Here is a 21,688-nt window from a genome sequence, read left to right as displayed (position 1 = left end):
GTGTTGAAGCACAAGTTCACTTTTTGATTAAGATACAGACAATCAATCCAGCTACCTGTCTCTTGGTACTGTGTTTCAGGGCTGCTCTTTCAGTACACTGCTCTGCACAGGTCGGAAACTGGCAGTGGTTAATGTGATACTGCTGATGCTGTCAAACTGCAATCAAACTACACACAAAAACAGAGCTCTGATGACACAGGAGCTGTTGTGATTTGAACAATAGAAACTATGTCCAAATTGCGCCACCTTGTGCTCTCATGTTAAACAGATCAGTGATCTCACGGTTGTTAATGATTGAGCCTGAATGACCCAGTAAACGTGTCTCATTTGCAATGTGCAATTGTATTTTTTGAGGGTTCCATCTTAAAATGAGGGGGTCACAAAAAATAATATAAATATCATATTATTATTATTTTTTTGATAGCTGATTTAAAAAGTTTTTTTAAACGTAATTTAAAAAAAAAACTTTCGTAACTCCTTTTCATTTTTTTGGGGCAACCGTAAAAACGTTTTTTTCGACTTATTGTCGTCAGAATAGGTGACCTCCCTGTTAAATAACTGAAAATGTCGCGTAGTGACCAGTAGTTCTAAGAGCCATGCTGAGTGTCTGGGTGGCATTTGAATGGCAACATAAGTTACTTTGACAAACTGACAAATTGACAGCCTACAAAAACGACCCCATCGTTCACACCTCACACACTGTAGGCCTATCCCTTATTCATACTTGATTCGATTCATTTAGCTGACAGTGGTAGTTTAGGATCGTCCATTCGTGTTATTTCCTCATTCCTGCAGCATCTGGCACTTTACTTCCACCGGTCTAGTCAGGAAGTTTGTAATGCAGGTGTCTCGGTTTCTGCTTCATTGACCTGGGATCAAAAGAAACGGCAATTTATTTCGGGACGTGAACACTAATATTCGACCTACAATAAGATATAAATCTAAATAACATTGACGTGATAGTGTCCATTTTATCGAGAAACTCAACAACAGCCTACCTGTGGAACACCTGTCGCTGTCACCATCTTCACAGGACAATGGACCGCGAGTTACTCATTGCGTGTCGAAACTGAGCGAAACTGGTGGAAGGAACATTGTGAAGGCAGTGAAACATAATTTGTTGTCGTCTAATTTCTGATATGGATTCAATGCTTTCTGGAACTAAATTTACTCCCACGCAGGTAGACCTTCCTATTTCTACTACCTGCTACTAAATAACCTAATATTATCGTAGACTATCCGAATGTCGCCTATTCGTCTGGTTTGGTTTCATATTCTTCAACGATAGGCTATTTCGTTAAATGTGTGTGTCCTGTCACATTATAAGAACAGTCAGAATTTCTTAATTTGATAGGCTATGTGTATGCAACATCTAACTTGTTTATGGATACAAAGTGTATATTGTGTCCTGCCGGCAGTCGTGTCCCCATATCAAACACTGGAGTGCTTTATACTGACAATTATCTCAAATGTTTCAAGTGTCACCTTAAAAAAAACAGTTACATTTAACCCATTGCACCAGGGACATAATAAGGCCTTTCACACGAGCAATATAAATAAAATACAACTGTCTCGCAAGAAAATGTATAAATACATTTCACATCCTAGAATGTTTAGCTACATACAGACAAACCTACACATTACACTACACCTATATAATACGTGATTCTGTCACACATGGATTTGATCTTTTTGACATGTTACAGGAATGTTTGTCAATGTTAATTAGAAATGGGTGTGGAAGAACCAAGAGAAGACAGGATCTGACTGCACAGTTCAAAATCGTGAAAAGTAGAACACTATCAAATGTATTTCTTGGATTTGGAAATTGATTTATATTTAAAACTTTAAAAAGTTTTTTAAGCTGGTTCCTTTAAATTGGTTGCAAATGTGGCTTTGGTTCCTGGAATGCAGTACATAAGCACTGTCAAGGGTACTGTACAATCAGACAGACAACATCACTCCATTCCCTGTTCCAGGATGACGAGGGGGACACTTCCATCCAGTTCCTGCCTGCCTCAGATTTCACAAAGCTGGAGAAAAAGAGAGGGCGCAAGAAGAAGAAGATTGGTTTAGGGATCGGCTTTGTAGTACTGGCAGCAATGCTAGCCCTCACAACAGGACTGCTGGTTTGGCACTTTAACTGTGAGTGACTGTTCACCGTAACAGTCTGAAGAAACTAAAAAGCTCTGCTTAACTACATCTAGATACCTAATTTATGACTTATTTAAGGTGTACATTTATAGTACTAATCACCCCTGTCCTTCCTCCATTTTGCAGTGCGCAAAGATGTGAGAGAAACAAAGATTTACGTTGGCTCTATCAGCATCCCTAGCCAAAGATTTGTAGACGATTATGAGGACTCCAACAGCACGGAGTTTCAAAACCTGGCCATGCGGGTGAACGACAAGGTGAGAAAGGCGGATATCCGTCAATATGAAGTTAGTGTTAGTGGCCTTTAGTACTGTAACTTGCTCCCTGGAATAGGAATAATGTGTAATAAAGAGATTCATGTTTCTGTAACTGATTTTTCCTGTCAATTCACCACAGTATGCCTTATGTATATTTGATGTGTTTCAGCTAAAGAATGTCTACATGAAAATACCAGTGCTGTCCAAATATTTTGTTGGATCAACAGTGCAAGATTTCAGGTATTTCCCCACTGCGAAACCTCTAAATTAATTCTGAATCTAATGATAATGACGATAGGGCACTTAGGAATGATTGGCTAGACCTGATGTTAGTTTCCTCCAAGATCACAATGACTCTTATTGAGAGACTTGTTGCTCTTGTTGGTTTGTTGTAACTGTCTTACAATTAGTGTACTCATTGTGAAATATATTATTGTTGCTTGCTTTTTCCACAGGTACACTCTTGCACTTTTGAGGTTCTTGCTGTTTAATTGTATCTTGTTCTTCCCTTTGGGACTTATTTGGTTTCACAACGTATGCTTCATGTTTGGCTACCTGCAATGTTTGGGGCTATCTCGTTGTTATGATCAGTGACCTATGCACTTTTGTAAAACTCTCCATTGGAAGTCGCTTTGGATAAATGCTAAATGCATAAATGTAAATGATTCCTCTACTGTGTCCACTCCAGTGAGGATGAGAGTGGGAATGGAGACAGTGTCGTGGCTTATTACCTGTCAGAGTTTGAGGTCCCCAGACCACTTGAGGATGATGTGGACGAGGCTATTGGCTCTCTGGTTGTGACGGAGGGCAGTCAGCAGGGTCGCATGGGTCGCAGGCCTGTCAGCTCCCTCAGCATGAACAACGTCATTTCTGGAGGTACAGCACGATATCTTGTTATGGAGGAGTTGTAGCCCTATGCATCCATACTGCTATAGTCTTTGCTGTGGTTTGAGTAGATTTGGTAAGTTGGTGATAGTTACGCAGAGACCAAGAGTTTGAGAGAGCTTTTGTCAAGTAAAATTTATCATTACTCCTACTTTTAAATGTATTCCTACTGTTAACCATCCCTTTATTCCCTATTTATAAACATGGTTAACTAAGTATTAAAGAATGGTTTGTGATAGTTTCTTATTATTTATTATCAGTCAGTGTTACTGTTGATTACAATTGGTTGAGTTTGTAGACCTCAGTGTTGGAAGTATGTATGTAAAAAATGGTATGGTGTGTGGCTCTTTATGAAAGAGAAAGCTTAGTAAAAATAAAGTCAGATTATAATCTGTGGTTGACCAGTTCAAATCACTTAAGCATTTCTTCTTCTTTTGTTTTGTAGCTCTAGATCCCCGGATGACAAAAACAACATTCAAAGGTAAAATTAATTATTGAGGCACATTCTTTGTTGTCAATCCTACGGCAGTTGTACTTTCTAGGTGTCCGTGGAAATGACTTTGTAGTGCATTGTGGTGACCAAGTTTGTTTCTGTCCAACCTTTCAGACAAAAAGAAATACTCCCATCACACCCACAATGGTGAAACAGGGACTCTCCAATCACCTGGCTTTCCTGACTCTCCGTACCCTCCCAACACCTTCACACAGTGGAGGCTGCGGGCAGATCCAGGCTACAGGGTCAAGGTGGTGTTTGACACCTTCAACCTGGAGGAAGACTGCCAGAAGGACTTCATCAAAGTGTATGACTCACTGGTGCCCATGGAGCAACGCGTGTTGGCAGAGTGAGTAGAGAATGGCGGACACAACCCACGTTATTTAACCTTTTATTTGAATAGTGTACCTGAAGTAATCAAATGCGATTTGGCAAGTAAATACAGACTGCTCCTTGACTCTGACCATTAAAATACTGTCAGAACTCTGCACTTCTGATCTTCTGCTGTAGTTTCCATATACTCTGTTTGTATGATGCTTTTGATTTAAGCATCTGCTAAATTAATGAAATGTCAAACATGTTGCTTTCCATGTACAGGAAGTGTGGGTATATGAACCCCAATGAGCCCCTCTCCTTCACTTCCTCTGGGAATGTTATGCTGCTGATATTGGTCACCAGTGAGGAGAAGAACTTCCCTGGTTTTAGGGTCAGATACTTCCAGATTCCCTTAAAAGCTACAGGTACAGTCAGCCGAGTTCTAACAGGTCCGCTGCCAGATACTCACATACTGTATTTACTGTAGGAGCAATGGCTCTAATGGAATGTTGCCACAAACATGCTGAGTCACTTGGATTTGTGTTATCTTGCATTGTGTAGATTGCGGAGAGCTATTGTCAGGACTGAAAGGGACCTTCACATCACCAAGCTTCCCATCCTATTACCCACCCAAGACTAAATGCATCTGGGACATTGAGGTCGGTAAACATTTCGGTTTTCACAAGTTTTTGTTGTTGTTGTTTGTTGTTCTCTTGTATATGCAGTTAGAGTAGATCAACTGTGGTGAGGCAAAGCCACACGTCAGCAGAGGGGGAAACTCACCTGGGTCTCAGTCATTATTTCCACGGAGTGTTTCTGCACGGTTTCAGTTAGAGTAATTAGAACGTTTTGTTTTCTTCCAGGTCCCAATAGATAGGTTCATCAAGGTTCAGTTTAGCAAGTTTGTGTTGGCTGAGCCAGTGAAGGATAAGACATGTCCTAGAGACTACGTAGAGGTCAACGAAGAAAGGTGAGTCCTCCTCTAGTTGATATACATGGACACGCATGTTTGTTTACAATTATATTGTAACTTATTGCCTGACATCATTATCATGTAGTTCACCAAACGACCACCATGTGACATTTTCACTAGAGTGTCTCTTAAATACAAATGTTGCTGTGTGTAAATCGAGTCCAGATGGTTGTGTGACGGTCTGCATTGTTTTGTAGGCTTTGTGGGGAGAAACGAGACAACACTGTGGTCATCAGCAAGACCAACAAAGTCCGGGTGGTATTTAACTCTGACATGTCCCATGTGAATAGAGGTTTCTCTGCGGAGTTCGAAGCCTTTTTGCCGTCTGATCGTAAGCTTGGGATCCATTTAACACTTAAGTCACCATATCCCATTTTCTGGTATGCGCAAGCTACATTCTAAAACACATATTCTCTGTCAAAGCTTGTCCCGGGAAGTTCAAATGCGCAAACAACCTCTGCATCGACAACAGCCTGGAGTGTGATGGCAGAAATGATTGTGGAGACAACACTGATGAGGACCACTGCGGTAAGTACAGACCTAACTGTTTATTCAGCTCGAGGCGCTAACGGGCCTTTTATGTTCTATCAACGTACATATGCAAAGGTGAAACTAAGCAGGAGACTGTGTCACAATCAGCCTCTGTTTATTTCCTGTCCTTGTGCAGAGTGCAAAGAGTCCCAGCTCCGGTGTGGGAACGGCCTGTGTAAAGCCAAGTTCTGGCAGTGTGACGGTCTGGACGACTGTGGGGACAACACAGACGAGGTCAACTGTGGTGAGGCGAAGCCACGCGTCAGCAGAGGGGGAAACTCATCTGGGTCTCTGTCATTATTTCCAGTGAGTGTTTCTGCATGGTTTCCCTTCCACAGAGAGCTGTCCAACCGGGGAGTTTGCCTGCAGAAGTGGTGGCTGTGTCTCAGAGACACTCAAGTGTAACGGATATCCTGACTGCACCGACAGCTCAGATGAATCAAGGTGTCCCAAATGTAAGGATGGTGAAAAGCTATTTATCCTTAAATGACAGAAGTTAAATAACTGAAGTTAAATAACTGGAGCACATTTATGATTGTAACAGTGGTTGTTTGGCTGAGATTGTACTTTTTCTGTTTTCAGCCCTGATAGTGCAATGCTCTGAAAATACGTACAAATGTAAGAGTAGCCATTGTATCAGCAAGCTGAACCCGGAGTGTGATGGAGAAGTGGACTGTGAGGACCGCTCAGATGAGGCAGGTTGTGGTGAGTCTCTCACTCTCTCTTTCTGGGCAGCGTTTTTCGTAAATATTCTGATAACTCAAGGCTGTGTGTCTGAATTTGTAGTGTGTGGAATCAGACCCTACAAAAGCTCCCGAATTGTGGGTGGAGAGTTCTCCAGTGAGGGGGAGTGGCCATGGCAAGTCAGTCTTCATATCCGGGGAACTGGCCATGTTTGTGGGGCCTCAGTCATCAGTGACCGCTGGCTGGTCACCGCTGCCCACTGTGTCCAGGATGACGATAAAATAAAGTGTGTATTCTGTTTCTTCTTCTGCATCTCTGTCTCTCTCCCATTTCTCTATTCCTCTTTCTCTTTCTCTCTCCCTGGCACCATGCCCTTTCTCTTTCTTTATCTCTCTCTCTCTCTCTCTCTCTCTCTCTCTCTCTCTCTCTCTCTCTCTCTCTCTCTCTCTCTCTCTCTCTCTCTCTCTCTCTCTCTCTCTCTCTCTCTCTCTCTCTCCCTCCTACTTGGGCATATTGCATGATTCCAGGCCCAACCCAGCTTAGCTTCCAAGATCGGGCGTTGCCATGCTGGTTTGGCCATACGTAATATTGTGACAACCAAAGGCTACACTTATTCATATCCAGATTTGGTATTTGAAAATCCATGATGGTCTCTCTCTCTTTCTTCGGGGTTGTCTATGAAAAGTGAGATCACGACCTGTTGTGTCTAACAGGTACTCTCAACCAGACATCTGGGAGGCTCACCTTGGCCTTCTCGTCCAGAGTCAGACTAACAAGTGGACCATAAAGAAGAACCTAAAACAAATCATTTCTCACCCTTCCTACAACCCTTTCAACTATGACAATGACATAGCACTCATGGAACTAGAGAGTAAGGTCACACTCAACGAGAACATCTGGCCTATCTGCTTACCAGCTTCCTCTCATGATTTCCCTGCTGGCAAATCTGTGTGGATCACTGGCTGGGGCCACACTAGAGAGGGAGGTGAGTTGCTGCGATTATTTTCTTTTCTGTTTCTGATTTATATGTGTGTGTGACTGAGATAATAACAGTAAACAAATGACACACAATGTCCCAGGGTTCGCTGCCAAAATCTTGCAGAAGGCAGAGGTCCGTGTCATCAATGGAACAGTGTGTAACAAGCTGATGAATGGGCAGATCACATCACGCATGTTATGTGCAGGCGTTCTGACAGGAGGAGTGGATGCCTGTCAGGTAACCCGGACAACATAATTTCCTTATTGTTAGCAGGTTTTGCTGCTTCCAAAGCAAAAGTCACACCTTTTTTTGTCACACCTTTTACATTGGCATTTACATTACGTGTAGTCGTTTAGCAGACTCATCCAGAGCGACATTTGCCCCGAGGGTGTACGGTGAAGGACACAACATAATCTGACATGGCCGGGAATCGAACCGGCAACCTTCTGATTACTAGCCCGATTCCCTAACCGCTCAGCCACCTGACTCCCGTTTACCCCATGCTCTATCTGCAGGGGGACTCTGGAGGTCCGATGTCTTCTACAGAAGCACAAGGGCGTGTCTTCCTGGCGGGCGTGGTGAGCTGGGGCGATGGCTGTGCCCGCAAGAACAAACCTGGTGTCTATACTCGTGTGACTACGTTCAGGGACTGGATCAGGGAGAAAACTGGGGTGTAGCATACTAGGAACTGGGTTGACAGGATAAGCTGGTGACACACCTAATAACTGTCACTCTTTGCATCAACTCTTCAGGCTTCTGGTTGTTTTTCACGCCATGACATGAAGTCCCAATCCTTAAAGTTCAATGCTCGGCTTGAAATCTTTAAATGTCAAGGTTTTTTCTGCAGTCCAGCAATTACATTGTATGGTGTCCAGCAATTACATTGTATGGTGTTTACATGCTTTTGTTTTTTAATCTGTTGTGTTTTTGATTTATGTATGTGTTTACCAGGGACATTTTTTTTGACAATCCATTCGACATGTGTTTCTTGTTTACTCAATTCAAATTGGTAGGCTAATTAAAGTGGGTGGAGTGATTCAAGCATGTTTTGCTGGTTTAGCTGAGGAACATTTAAGATTCACCCTACCTATTAATCAATGGATAGTTTGTTATAATCGCACTGGGTCCATGGTTTTATATTTAATACTAATTACATTTGTATTTTTTTTAAGAACAGCACTTCAGACCCAGAGTTCAACATATCATATGTGCAGTGACGGAAAAGAGCACAGATTCTTATCTGAGTTCTTGGAGTTTTCACTGAGAAAGGCACATTATTTACATAATCGGGGGAACTAAACTTAAATAGATGAATTAATATTGTTCAGTTTATACCATCTATTATTCAATACCAAATTTCAGTTTAGCTGGTGAAGTAACTAAGAAGGTTTACATGTGGTGTACAGTATTTTTTATACATTTAAATGATCTGTCCTGAATATAAATTATTATACATATCAAGACTCTCAAATATATTGACTTTGAATGAACATTCCTTATCTCCTTATTTCCTAAACATTCTGGTGCTTAACCTATATGTGAATGTTAATTATTTGTGATAGAGGGCTTCACTACAGTGAAATCATATTTTTGCTACGGAAATGTTTGATGCCTGCTGTTTTATGATGCTTTTTTTGTAGACATTTTTAAATGTGTAAATTCAAATGTGTGACTATTTCTGATTCATCTAGTATGTGTGTTTCAATAAGGCTTGATTTCATTTAGACCCTGGCTATGCAAACCTTAAAAATATTTTGAAAGACATAAACATGCCTACTTATTTTTTTATAATTATTCATTGTGTTAGTGATAATAAATGGCAAATAATATTAACTAAATTGAATACCGTTGTCTGGAGTTGAACCGGAAGTCAATACGGAAGATAAAGCTGACGGAACGGAAGTAGAATTGGTACGACGATATTATTTTCCTACGGCAAATGTACAATGCACAACATACACAACGTAGCTTTGCAGATAGCCACTTAGCTGTCTATATATTACATTACTGTAATTAGCCAGCTACTCAAAGGATAGCTTTGTTTATATACATACATTTACTAATGCAACATGTAAGTTGTTGAAACGGGATAGCAAATATTTCGTGTTATCATATTATGTTAACTACCATCTAGCTAGCTAATGTATGAATGTAACGTTAGCCACACCACTGGATAATACAATTTCCTAATATTTGTCCCTGCATGAAAAACATCAAGGTAATACAATTCTGGAATAACTTAACATTACAATTGAAATGGCTAGTTTCCGACATTGAAGAAAACGTATCTCTTGTATGATCTAGAAGTGATCTAGCTAACCAAGCTACGACAGGGCCAATGAAGCTTAGATACAAGTTAGACTACAGTTAAACTTCATATTTTAATTGTATTTTCTGTTTAATCTTTCATAGTTTAATATCTAGTTAGATTGTGAAGAGCCAGCAGAATGGATGCTCTTGATCACATGCTGACAGAGCCCGTAAACGCAGCGGAAGGGACTGATGGCCGGATCACTGAGGAGTGCATGTTGGGAAACTGCCGAGTGAGTTTACCTGAGGACCTACTTGAAGATGTGAGTTATGCAGCAGTCGTACCTTGATCAATAATGTTAACATATATTTTGCTTTAGTACATTGAAAAGTCAGTGTTTGCAGTTCTTTCTTTTTTATTGTGTGCTGTTGTTTTTTGTTGTTGTTGTTGTTGTAAACAGCCCGACATTTTCTTCTCTGTGCTGAGTGAAAATACCTGGAGCAAAGTATTAACAGATGCCCAGAGGCAGCACCTCAGCCAGCTCCTGCCTCAGTTCCCCGACAACAACACGACTGAGCAGGAAACCACCACCAGCAACCTCTTTAACAACCAGAACTTTCACTTTGGCAACCCCCTGCATCTGGCCCAAAAACAGTTCAGAGGTATCCCCTCCATGCCTTTCTGTCTTTACATTCCCTACAAACCTTTCAGAAGTAGGCCTGCAGGTTAAATGAATCATAAAGATACTGTAATTAATTATTAATTGTAAATGTGTGGCGTGTGTCCAGATGGTTATTTTAATCCAGAGGTGGTCAAGTACAGACAGCTGTGTGCCAAGTCTCAAAAGAAGCGTCAGCTGTACTCCCTGCAGCAGTACTACCATCAACTCCTCAAACAGATACTGGTCTCCAGAAAGGTCTGTCGGCTGCCCTCGTGCTTTTAAAAAGTAACCAGTTAAAGGTAAAAGGCCTTTTTTAATGTGTCTTGGTGTATGGGTCTCTCTATAGGAACTGGTGGAGCTGGCGGTCCGCAGTGGCCCAGACATTGCGGTAAAAAGAAAGTACCCATCTCAGACGCATGGAGAGATGCAGGAGACGAGGGTCAGAAGAAGAGTTTGTCGGATACTCAAAGAAGTCAAGACGGAGTGTGGGGACAGCAACGTGTCGTCCGATGACGACGGTGGGTCTCGTCCTCCTGTGCAGGCCACCTCATGCTCTCTAGTGACACTGCTGTCACACTGGTTCTGGTGTTGCTGTTTCAGATACGGCGTCCTTGCAGAGATCCCAGTCTCCGCCCTCTCCCACGCACGCCGTCTCTCTCAGGGTGGTGCCCAGTCTCTCCACCCAGGACATGAAGACTACAGGTTAGCTCCACCCGCATTTGGTCATCCACTTTTAAATTGCATCCGCTGCGTCAATTGACTCATCGATTCATGTGCTGTCGGACATTCCCCTTCACTGCACGTCACTTTGGATTGAAGGCAGCTGCTCAATGAACGCGTGTCAAAGGTGAATGTATCATGATCAGCGGAAACGAAGTTGAAGATATTTTGTTCACAGAAAAAGCCGAGCTGGGAGAGAAGGACTTGAGAGCCATGCTGAGAAGACACAGAGAGAAGAGGAAACGACAGCCAGTCAGTGTCTTTGTATTCCCTCATTGTGATGCCTCTTCATTCCCTTTATTTGTTTCCACATAATGTTCAAATTCACGTTCAATTCAACTGGAAGTTGGCCTTTAGAAGTACTTTTTATCCAGACTCTAACACTTTGATGTTGATAGGCAACAATGACTGTTGTGTCGTAGTATTGTAATGGTCCATGTGTCCATAGGACCACCCAGACCTGCTGACCTCTGATATCCACCTGGGTGACATGATGTCCAGAGTGAACGTAGGCCGTAAGGGCTCAGCTGTGGGTGAGTGAACACTATCTGTTCATCATCCTGAACACCGAAGTAGCCTTCAAAGTCATGCGCCGTGAAGCCCCAGCTGTGGAAACATTGTGCGTCTCTGCCCCCCCCCCCCCCCCCCACTCAGCGCTGTTTGACCTGGCTCTGCCCAAGAGGAGGATGAGAGAGGAGAGGAGGAAGAAGAGGATGAGGCCCATCAAAGTGGAGGCGGAGGATCCCTGCGAGGCCTTCATGCCCTCCGAGTCCCAGACTCCCTCGGCCAACCCCAGCTCCGCTCTGCCCGACACCCCCGGCACTCCGCTGCCCACCGTCAAGGAAGAGTGAGTCAGCAGCACGCCTCACGTCTCCTCTCCCCACCTACGACTTTCACGCAAGCATTCTCGGCCGTTCCACTTGGTTCTGTCACAGGAATATATGTATTCCCAGTTCATATAGCTGACTTGCAAACACCTTCATGGTGTATTATGGATCTGCTGTCCTTTGATTGGATCTCCTGGTGTCGTGGCGTGCGCTGCCCTCTACAGGCCAATGGAGGAGGCACAGAGCAGCCCTGTCATGGTGGAGGAGATAGCTGTGAGCTTCTTCAGTCTGCTGGAGAACATCCTGAGACTGGAGTGCCTCGCCAGTACTTCTATGGTAGTCTCACACACACACACACACACACACGTCGTATGTGTATGGTACCACACAATGTTAGAACTGACCAGAGTTAAGATAGGTTAACAATAAAACGGGTAATTGAGCATCACAGTGGACTCCGTCCTTTGTTTTGTGGCTTCGTCTCAGTTGGAGGAGAAAGTCCAACATTGGCAATCTTCTGCTGCCAGCTCCCTCAACCCCTGGTTCTCTTGTGCCTCCTGCTGGTCAGAGATGGTGCTGCCTGCCCTGCACTTCCTGGCTGCGGAGAGTAAAGGTGGGTACGAAAGCGACAAAGTCATCCCTCTCTCCCTCACAACGCATCACATGACTTTATCTTCTCTCTGTCTTGCGTTCTGCCGTTTCCCCCAGCCGGCACCATGGGTCTCCCCACAGGCTTCAGCCCCTACGTGGAGTTCAAGGATCGCTCTCAGCAGTGGAAGTGGATTGGTAAGATTCCCCCCCGTTATGATTCAACGGAAAAAAACCTTTGCTCGGTAAATGTAAACACTTGGTCATGTCAGAGGGAAATGTCACTTGTTCAAGGTCCCAGTGTGGATGGAGAGAAGGACCTGAGCGCTCTGTTTCAGTTGTGGGTGGATTCGAAGGACATGGTCGTTGTCAAGGTAGCTATGGCGCGTCTTCCAATCCCTCTCGCACCAGGCTGAAAGAGCATAGCATGCTCTGTGTTCTGCAGCCATTCGATTGGATCTGTGTTCTCCCTCACAGACGGAGAATGAAGATCTAGCTGAGATGACCTCTCCGATTCCTCGAGTGTAAGTGTCCATTGTGACATCACTCAGGGTACAGCTACATTAGCAGCCACGTAGCGGGTGTAGCTTACAGCTGTGTGACAGTAGGCTTGTTTTCTTTGTAATCAAGCAGTTGGACCGACTATGTGGTGCGGCCCAGCACTGGAGACGAGAGGCATGTCTTCCAAGTCCAGGTCAGTGGCCGACCCTGGCCAGCCAGGCCTCACACAGCCTCTTCACCTGCGTCGCTCACAATCAACACGCGACACTTTCTGAGTTTCTGTTTGGTTTTTGCCAACCTTCGTCTCGGACCATCAGGAGCAGCAGCGCTACGACCAGCCCCACAAAGCCTTCACCTTCCGCATGCACGGCTTCGACTCGGTGGTGGGGCCTGTGAAGGGGGTGTTTGATAAGGAGATGTCCCTCAACAAAGCGCGCGAACACACCCTGCTGCGCTCCGACCGGCCGGCCTATGTCACGATCCTCTCCCTGGGTGAGTCTTGCTCCTCTCCCTGGGTGAGTCTAGCTCCTCTCCCTGGGTGAGTCTAGCTCCTCTCCCTGGGTGAGTGTTGCTCCTCTCCCTGGGTGAGTCTAGCTCCTCTCCCTGGGTGAGTCTAGCTCCTCTCCCTGGGTGAGTCTAGCTCCTCTCCCGGGCTCCTGCAGAAAGACCCCTGCAGCTCAGCCACGGCCCTTTTTTTTCCTCCTCTCCCCCAGTGAGAGACGCAGCCGCCAGGCTCCCTAACGGAGAGGGCACCAGGGCGGAGATCTGTGAGCTGCTGAAGGACTCTCAGTTCCTGGCCCCGGACGTCACCAGTGCCCAGGTTGGACACACAGGAAACACAGCCACAATAATCAAGTCTTAAAGCCAGGTTTGTAGGGGTAGTCTGGTGTGGTGTGAGCGTGTCAGCAAGACTTTGTGTTGCCGCTCCATGCAGGTGAACACAGTGGTCAGCGGTGCTCTGGACAGGCTGCACTATGAGAAGGATCCCTGTGTGAAGTACGACATCGGCCGCAAGCTATGGATCTACCTGCACCGGGACCGCAGCCAGGAGGAGTTTGGTGAGCCTGGTTTAGCAGCATCCCCGACAGGGTGTGGTTCCTTAGCCCGGCCAAGGCAACATAAACACAATATGGAAATTGAAATGTCATGTGACTTGTGGAAGGAACAGCAGAGTAGTATATTTACCTCCCCTCAGCTGGTCCCATGTCGGCAAGTTTGCATTGTAAAAGTGAGTCACGTGTAGTCAAATTGATTTCACCCAATTCTGGAATGCTCAGCTCCAGGTTAAAGGTGGTACTAAAGGTTCCGAAGGTGTGGACCAAAACACACCCAGTTTCTTCTCATGTGTGTCCTGTTTTATTTGTTGTTGGTATACAGATATAATATAACCTATTTTTTATGGCTAAAACAGTAAACATAAGTGTAACCAAATTCCACAAATGTAGGGCGCACTCTCAGACATTCTCTATGAAATCCTCATTCGCGTCCTACAAGTCGACCCTGCTTCCCATCTGTTTTACTTCAGCGGGTGTGTGAGTGTGGATTTGATTTGAACTGCCCCTCCTCCCCCAGAGAGAATCCACCAGGCTCAAGCCGCCGCTGCCAAAGCCAGGAAAGCTCTCCAGCAGAAACCTAAACCTCCATCCAAACCTGTGAGTGTCACTCCCCCTAGGTTGATATATAAACACTCCACATCATCGGGTCTTTATCCTCCGCAGGAATTCGTTTTTTTAAACTGGAAAATCTGGTCGGACCTGAAGGTTTAACTACCAAAAGAGCTTTTGTCATTTGTTGCTATGTTGGTATGGTGAAGCGGATGTCTGTTTGGTGTAACACATTACCGTTGTGTGTGTGTGGTACTGCTGACTCACAGCAACGAGGTTTTGAGTTCAATTCCCAATTCCTTTCTGTTTCTTCTTGTGTCTCGTAGAAGTCTGGGAAGGAGGGCGGCAAGACTGGCTCGCTGGAAGCAGGACAGATCAGCCTGAGTGATGTGGGGGCCAGTCCCATGTCGCCCACCCCCACCACCCCCAGCACCCCTGGAACCCCCAAATCCCCCCTTGCCCCCGCTGCCTCCACACCCATCAAAGCCGGAGTCCCAGACTCCGTCAAGTCCAGCCCAGGGTCAGTGTCTCTGAGGCTCAGTGATCTAACATACTGTCATCTGCTTGATTATGATCAGTCCACGGTCTGATCCCTTGTTCTCTCCTCCTCCTCCCAGCGTTCTCCTGGTGTCCCCTCCCTCAATGCCCCAGCTAGGCACTATCCTGTCCAACAGCCAGGCTGGGCCCCAGGCCTCCCAGCCCTCTGCTGCCCAGCACACAGCCAGGGTGGTGACCCACCCGGGAGGAGCAGGCTCCCTCTCCCAGGTACGCGTGGTCTCTGCCCAGGCCGGCCTCACAGCCTCCCCGGGGGGCACCCAGGGTACGCTGGTGCATCCCACCACTCATCAGATCAGGTTGCCAGTCAGCGTGGGCACCAAAGGCATGACTCAGGTAAGCCCGCCTATCGAGATCTCAGTAGTTTCGTTTCTGGTGAGCTGGATTTATTTTTAGAAATGATCTCATACCAGAGAAGCCTGATGTTGATGTTTTGAATCTGCTTTTCTTTTGTTGCTGTGTGTGTGTGTGTGTGTTCGCGCGCGCAGGCGGTGGTGTCGCTACCTCTGAGGACCCAGTCGGTCGGTAGCCCGGTGCAGGCAGCGAGAGGTCAGTCGGTCATGTCTGTATCGGGCTTGCCCTCTACTGTGACCGTAGCCAAACCTCAGACTGGCTCCCCAGGCAGCCCTGTTCACAACCCTGCCTCCCCTGCTCTCCTCCAGGGAGTCACCAGCCAGAACATCATCAAACAGGTCCACAGCAGGGCCCTTTCATAACATATCTAACAATCGATCTCATATTATAACTAACCTGCCTGCTTCAATGGATGTTAAACTCAAAGCTTGCGCTGTTGAACTCGATAACATACTGGATGTTAGAGGAAGTCTTGTTTCATGTGTCTTTAGGTGGCTATCACCGGGCAGCTGGGCAGGAAGACTCAGGGCGGAGCGTCCATCCCCATTACCGCCACCAACCTGCGCATCCAGGGGAAGGACGTGCTCCGCCTGCCCCCCTCCTCCATCACCACGGACGCCAAAGGTCAGACGGTTCTCCGCATCACCCCCGACATGATGGCCACGCTCACCAAGTCCCCCGTCACCACCGTCAAGCTCACCCCCGACATGCTGGGCACGGCCGGCGGCACCGCCAAGAGCATCTCGGCCACGCTCCACGTGACGCCGCCCCACCCTCCCTCCTCCAACCCAGCCACCTCCTCCTCAGAGGCGGCCAAGGCCGCCGCGGGCACTGCCACCCTGTTGAAAGCAGCCGGAGACACGGCTATCCGCCTGATGCCCACCCTGGCCGTCACTATGGCTGACCAGAAAACCAGAACCTTCTCCACCGTCTCCTCCCCCGACTCCAAGACCAGCACCACCATCCGCATCATGCCAGGCCTGGGGGTCATCCCTCATAAGCAGGGCCAAACCATCACCATGACCACCACCTCTGGCAGCAAGCCAGCCACGGTGTCTGCCGGCACTGCTACGGTCACCATAGGCACCAGCGGCATGGGCGGAGCCAAAGGGGTGACGCTGGGCCCAGCGGCCTCGGGCTCGACCCTGACCCTGGGGACGGCCACGGCTACCGTCCGCCAGGTCCCTGTCAGCGCCACCGTGGTCACCACCCAGACGGTGAGAAACACCTCCCTCAGCCAGGAAAAAACATTTAGTGTTTGAACATTTAGTAAATATTATGAGGCAGGAGATGAGAAAACTGTATGGTAAAGCTGGTTGGATGTTACTAACGCTACCTTGAAGGGAACGCCACCACTCCTAAATCCGGTCTCTCTCTCTCTCTCTCTCTCTCTCTGCCTCCACAGGGCAAGTTACCGGCTCGAATCACAGTGCCCCTGTCTGTCCTCAGCCACCCACTGAAAAGCAAGAGTGTGGTGACCACGCCTTTACTGAAGGGAAACATCAATACAAAGTGAGTCCTCTTCAGTGTCTCCGTCTCACTCTGCCAACCACCACGGCAAGAAGATCCACTAACTAGTGTGTGTGTGTGTGCGGTGCGCGTGTGTGTGTCTCTTCCGAGCAGCATTGGCAGTCTGGGCAGGAACATCATCCTGACCACCATGCCTGCAGGCACTAAGCTGATAGCTGGGAACAAGCCGGTCAGCTTTGTCACCGCACAGCAGTTACAGCAGCTGCAACAGCAAGGCCAAGCTACACAGGTTAGCCTACCACACACCATAGCATACATCGTTATCATATGGTGAAAATAAACAGACTTTTTTTTTACCCTCCCAGTTGGTACAAGTTGGTCCATCCATGTCTTTCAGGTGCGTATCCAGACAGTTCCGGCTCAACAGCTCCAGCAGCGCACAGCTTCAGGCTCTCCTAAGTCTGTTTCCACGGTGGTGGTCACCACGGCGGCCTCACCCAAACGCACCCCTGAACCCCCACCGCAGTGAGGCCGGGGAGGGAGGGATCTCCAGGGTCCACATCCTCGACACGGGTGCCGGGGTGAGGCTGCATGATGAGCCAGGCACCGGCCCATTACAGCAGCCCCCTCCCTGTAATGTTGGGGTTTGGTTTCAGCATGCCTGTGGCAATGAGGGCACTGAAGGCCTTTTGGTGAAGTGTCCCTGGGCTCATTCAGCAGCATATGTCAATGTCATGTGATTCAATTACATTATTTCTCATTGTTTATTCAACAGATAAAATGTGTATTTTCCACAACGCCTGTGCCTCCTTTTTTATTTATATTCACTGAAGTTTCGAACACATGGAAGCAGATTAGCTCAATAAATTTGGTGAGATTGTGCAAGATGTTTTCCATGTCATTGATAAGGGTAGTCAACAGTACTATCACTTCAGAGAATATTTTGAGTGCACTTAACACAGAATGGCAGATCATTTGTATAAAATACATAGGTTAATTCATGCAAACTCTTGAAGCAGTTTTGTTTTATGTGAGCATCACAGTAGTAGTATTGTAAATAAGTATGTTGAAATGAACCATATGGCATTGTGACAATCAGTTTCAGGAAGTGAATGCAACTCAGCAAACAGGTGGGACCAGAGTAAATGTTTAACTTGCTAGAACTGAACAATGTTGGGTAACCTGCTGTCAGAATCTTAAAATTAAAAAAACACTATGATTGCATTTTGGTATTCTCAGAACAGTTGTGTATTTCAGTGCATTATAATTTCACGAATTGTCTGAATTTCTTTTTTTCTCTCTCCCATCTCAGATTGTAATCGTTTTCTACATTTCATTTATTTTATGGAGGAGATAGTAAAGAAAGTATAAATGTGCAAGTAGAAGACGTGAATTTGGTTAGCCATGTCTTCTAAACCATGGCCAATCAACAGTCAAGCATAAAAATAGGGAACTCCTTGCAGTAATTCTTCATAGTGAGTCTACTCTTCATCCGACTCTTGCAGCAGTGCTTTGTGAGAACTGGAACTGGAGGAGGTTTTTTTCATTCCGATCTCTATGTCACTGGGCGTACCGGAGCATCGTTTGACAGCGCTGTTGGGGCAGGAGAACAGACCATTGACCATTTGCTGACTCAAACTAGGAAGCGATATCAAGATAGCGTTTGCCAATCAGTAATGAAAAGGCGAAAGGCCAATGTTCACTGTATCACTATAGTAAAGTATATAAAACAGGCCCCAGTGCATGAGACAGTATGTGGGGTTGAAGGCAATGTTGACGGGTGACACGATGACATCTGTCACATAAACAGTGAAGGAGGATACTTACAACATGACCAAGGAGAAGTTCACAGCCACAATCATCAGAGCCACGGCTAAATGCCAACAGAAGCACATTGTGACAAACATGACGTTGTCATGCAACTCCAGATTCCACTCTTGTCCATTTAACGGATACAGCACAAAGCCAATCTGAAAGAGCAAACAGCATGTGCCCTACGGGTCAGTACAAGAGCAAACTGGGAGAACAGGGTATTTACATTTGTACATTTACTTATTTAGCAGACGCTCTTATCCAGAGTGACTTACAGTAGGTACAGGGACATTCTCCCCAAGGCAAGTAGGGTGAAGGGCCATGCCCAAGGACACAAAGTCATTTGGCATGGCTGGAAATCGAACGGGCAACCTTCTGATTACTAGCCCGATTCCCTAGCCGCTCAGCCATCTGACCCCTGTTTCTGTACTACCCCCCCCCCACACACACACACACACACACACACATTTTGGTTGCAGTGGTGATGTATTACCTGGTAGAACCAGGAGCCTTGAAGGACTGCCAGACTGGCCCTGAGCAGCTCCAGGAGGATGTTGTCTTTTAGGAACACCTCCAGCAGGGTGCTGGCTGAGCCTCCAAACACTGCCACCAGCAGCAGGGAATGGATGTGAGAGTCCAGGGGGGGGCGCATGTGGACGTGAAAGTAAAACAGGAACGCTGGCAGATGATAAACACAGGAACACATCATGTCAGTCGTCCGCAGGCTCGACGAGCCGTTTAAGTGATCCGTGACAGGGGCGAACAGAAACACTGATGGATTTACCTTCGACAAAGAGAGCCATGGAGAGGCCAAGCCGGTCTAGACCTGGAGGAGCGGAAGGTGACGAGAAACTGAGAACGTCTGCAATTCCAGAGATTCCGTAGAACAGGTACATTGTGCTGTGTTGCCAGTTCATCAACTTCACCCAGGACTGGTCCTCGTGGTCGTAAAGGCGAGCATGTGGGCCGTCTGGCACAAACTGTTCAGCCATTATGCCTGCAGAGGAAGACCACAGGACAGGACCCTCAGACTTCATCTACGTTGACTGGTCAGAGTGTGAGACAACCGAGCACTCACCAACAAAGGCAAAGAAGATTTTGATGATCCCTTCAATTAAGTCCATTCTTGTGAAGAATGGGTGCGGTGTCTGTCTTCCTTTGGCCTGTTGCTTCCTCCAGCAGTGTTGGAGTGGATGTTTCACTGACCACCACAGGCCAAACAGCAGAAAGAAGCTCCCGGGAAGAGCATGTCCCTTAAAGTTGGCCATCTTTCTACACTTTTCCCTAAAATACACAGCACATACAATATAGTTGCATGTCTAATTTATTTGGATTTTTTGTTTAGTCCACAAACATTATGACAAATATTTATGACCTTGCAAAATAAAACAGTCATAGCCACGCTGTGGATATTAACCCTGCTTCCTGGGTGACGACAACCCCCTTATGGGACACACCATGGCAACATAACATTCAGCATAAAATGTAATCAAATTGAATATCAAACAACATGGGCACAACACAAGTCCTAATTTCATAAATTCAGCATTAAATCCTTACGTACACAACGTCATTTTAAATTCAAACCTTTTTTATTTAAGTTACAGTGGGCTACATCATGTATTCATTTTCAACTACCTGCCCTAATGTTATAACTTGTGCTGGGGGAGGGTGAGGTGACTTAATTCCCAAGATAATTTTGTTTCTAAAGGATAACAAGTAGAATACACTATAGATCAACTTTCAGCTTTGCTTGTGAATCAAAATACATATTTTTGGAAAACACAAACAATACAAATACAAGTTGAATTGTTTTGCATAAACAAAAAGTATCCTGTGATTATGTTATTTTGGGTTAGGACCATCACATGATCACGTTTTTACCTAATTTCATAACCACACATGCAAAGATCTGAATATATATATTTTAAGACATTGATCCTAAAATATACTTTTATAAAATCAAGAGAAAACGTTATTTGGATGAAATGATGTATCGATCTTATCGGTCTATTCGTTGTTTCTTATGGTTTTATAACCAAATAACTTAAGATTGATCATTCCCTTTTACGCATATTGCCTACTCTGTGGGCACTATGGACTGCTTTGTTTGCATTCTTCTCTGTGGTTTCTAAAAGCAGAGGACAAGATGTGTTTACATATAGGAGTGGTATTCCTTCTGTCATTCAAGTTTTTCTCGCTTGCTAACCTTGGTATCATATTTTAACATCAACGAATAAGCAGTATCTTTCATCTTGCAAGAAATCCAACTTTTCATGTTAGGATAACAGCCGGCTTTTTAATCTGGTCACATTTGTGGAATTTTTGGGGATACAAAATATATAAAACATTTAGAAAATATTTAGCACTGTACGCTTTCCCTATACGGAACGCTGAATTTCATTAATTGTTCAGGCTAAGCGTTGTGTTCCTTCCCGTCGTTTTCAATGAGTGGTGGAGCTCGATCCTATAGCGTCTATTTAGCTTTTTTATTTTTTATTATTAAAAATAATAATAATAATTTAAACTTTACCTTGCTCGTTGTTTAATGTCCTAAATTACTTCCTAGAATTAAATCTGGCCTCAGTGAGGGGTATAGTCTGAACCCGTCGGCGAAACTGAGCACCTGTTCGTCTACCTGTAGTAATGTACACATCACGTGATCCCGTCATGATTTGCATGACTCGTGTGTGCCCATCGAGGCTAGGGCCGTTCCCAAGGGAACAAATTAAGACAAATAAATGGTCAGTGGTGGATGGTGTATACTGATTTAATCATTCAATTAACTTTTCTTTGACTGGAATGCCTTTAAAATCAAATGATTGAATCTGAGAAAATAACATCCGCCATGGTGTTGCAGGTTTGCATTTGTTGAATTCAACGTCAAGGTTGTTCTCACAACGTTACAGTGTGGTCTTTAAAGCCTGGTGCATTGTTTATAGGCTAAATTAGGTCTACACATGGACAGTTAAAAGAACAGTATAAATCATTGCATGAATAGACATTCCTAACCCCCCGAAAGGATAGCAAATACATTTAAAAAGTAGTGTTATTTACTCAGGGTTGGGTGTTCA

At 45.4% G+C, this 21,688-nt stretch overlaps 3 protein-coding genes across 5 annotated transcripts; 2 read left to right on the top strand and 1 right to left on the bottom strand.

Annotated features, from left to right (window-relative positions):
- Positions 1–742: 742 nt before the first annotated feature.
- Positions 743–9,074, top strand: st14b (ST14 transmembrane serine protease matriptase b). Its single transcript, XM_084698336.1, has 19 exons — positions 743–1,181; positions 1,980–2,145; positions 2,281–2,411; positions 2,581–2,651; positions 3,100–3,287; positions 3,742–3,777; positions 3,904–4,138; positions 4,387–4,529; positions 4,666–4,763; positions 4,968–5,074; positions 5,275–5,408; positions 5,501–5,605; positions 5,745–5,852; positions 5,947–6,063; positions 6,191–6,313; positions 6,395–6,578; positions 7,006–7,277; positions 7,372–7,508; positions 7,787–9,074. The coding sequence occupies exons 1-19, from the start codon at positions 1,140–1,142 to the stop codon at positions 7,946–7,948; spliced, it is 2,559 nt and encodes an 852-aa protein (XP_084554462.1). The 5' UTR covers positions 743–1,139; the 3' UTR covers positions 7,949–9,074.
- A 120-nt stretch (positions 9,075–9,194) lies between these two features.
- nfrkb (nuclear factor related to kappaB binding protein) lies at positions 9,195–17,599 on the top strand. Of its 3 annotated transcripts, none has more exons than XM_084698456.1 (26): positions 9,195–9,342; positions 9,684–9,844; positions 9,983–10,184; positions 10,311–10,438; positions 10,530–10,701; positions 10,784–10,885; positions 11,082–11,155; positions 11,352–11,436; positions 11,558–11,750; positions 11,955–12,066; positions 12,217–12,343; positions 12,439–12,516; positions 12,613–12,692; positions 12,796–12,842; positions 12,949–13,012; positions 13,137–13,311; positions 13,533–13,639; positions 13,754–13,877; positions 14,392–14,471; positions 14,750–14,943; positions 15,041–15,314; positions 15,467–15,670; positions 15,824–16,549; positions 16,738–16,844; positions 16,956–17,091; positions 17,200–17,599. In XM_084698456.1, the coding sequence occupies exons 2-26, from the start codon at positions 9,719–9,721 to the stop codon at positions 17,329–17,331; spliced, it is 3,849 nt and encodes a 1,282-aa protein (XP_084554582.1). In that variant the 5' UTR covers positions 9,195–9,342; positions 9,684–9,718; the 3' UTR covers positions 17,332–17,599. The 3 variants fall into 3 exon arrangements, with proteins under 3 accessions (XP_084554582.1, XP_084554583.1, XP_084554581.1); XM_084698457.1 differs by having other exon boundaries at positions 9,195–9,489; positions 12,952–13,012; XM_084698455.1 differs by having other exon boundaries at positions 9,195–9,489.
- On the bottom strand, positions 17,548–21,250 carry tmem45b (transmembrane protein 45B). The gene is made up of 6 exons (XM_084698458.1): positions 21,148–21,250; positions 19,693–19,898; positions 19,399–19,611; positions 19,108–19,292; positions 18,630–18,772; positions 17,548–18,395 (listed from the first exon to the last, which is right to left on the bottom strand). The coding sequence occupies exons 2-6, from the start codon at positions 19,880–19,882 to the stop codon at positions 18,284–18,286; spliced, it is 843 nt and encodes a 280-aa protein (XP_084554584.1). The 5' UTR covers positions 19,883–19,898; positions 21,148–21,250; the 3' UTR covers positions 17,548–18,283.
- Between the last annotated feature and the right edge of the window lie 438 nt (positions 21,251–21,688).

Source organism: Hypomesus nipponensis, chromosome 5, assembly GCF_054491055.1.
Source record: "Hypomesus nipponensis isolate SF chromosome 5, ASM5449105v1, whole genome shotgun sequence".
Classification (NCBI taxonomy): Eukaryota; Metazoa; Chordata; class Actinopteri; order Osmeriformes; family Osmeridae; genus Hypomesus; species Hypomesus nipponensis.
This window is presented reverse-complemented; position numbering and strand designations above follow the sequence as displayed.

Bases quoted from the DNA above. Each gene is read 5' to 3' on its own strand.
- st14b (XM_084698336.1), top strand. From the start codon at position 1,140: ATGGATTCAATGCTTTCTGGAACTAAATTTACTCCCACGCAG. The intron at 6,314-6,394 runs GTGAGTCTCTCA...CTGAATTTGTAG, and splicing joins CTCAGATGAGGCAGGTTGTG to TGTGTGGAATCAGACCCTAC. The intron at 6,579-7,005 runs GTGTGTATTCTG...TGTGTCTAACAG, and splicing joins CAGGATGACGATAAAATAAA to GTACTCTCAACCAGACATCT.
- nfrkb (XM_084698456.1), top strand. From the start codon at position 9,719: ATGGATGCTCTTGATCACATGCTGACAGAGCCCGTAAACGCAGCGGAA. The intron at 12,067-12,216 runs GTAGTCTCACAC...GCTTCGTCTCAG, and splicing joins GCCTCGCCAGTACTTCTATG to TTGGAGGAGAAAGTCCAACA. The intron at 16,845-16,955 runs GTGAGTCCTCTT...TCTTCCGAGCAG, and splicing joins AAGGGAAACATCAATACAAA to CATTGGCAGTCTGGGCAGGA.
- tmem45b (XM_084698458.1), bottom strand. From the start codon at position 19,882: ATGGCCAACTTTAAGGGACATGCTCTTCCCGGGAGCTTCTTTCTGCTG. The intron at 19,293-19,398 runs GTAAATCCATCA...ATCATCTGCCAG, and splicing joins CATGGCTCTCTTTGTCGAAG to CGTTCCTGTTTTACTTTCAC. The intron at 18,396-18,629 runs GTAAGTATCCTC...CTGCCCCAACAG, and splicing joins AACTTCTCCTTGGTCATGTT to CGCTGTCAAACGATGCTCCG.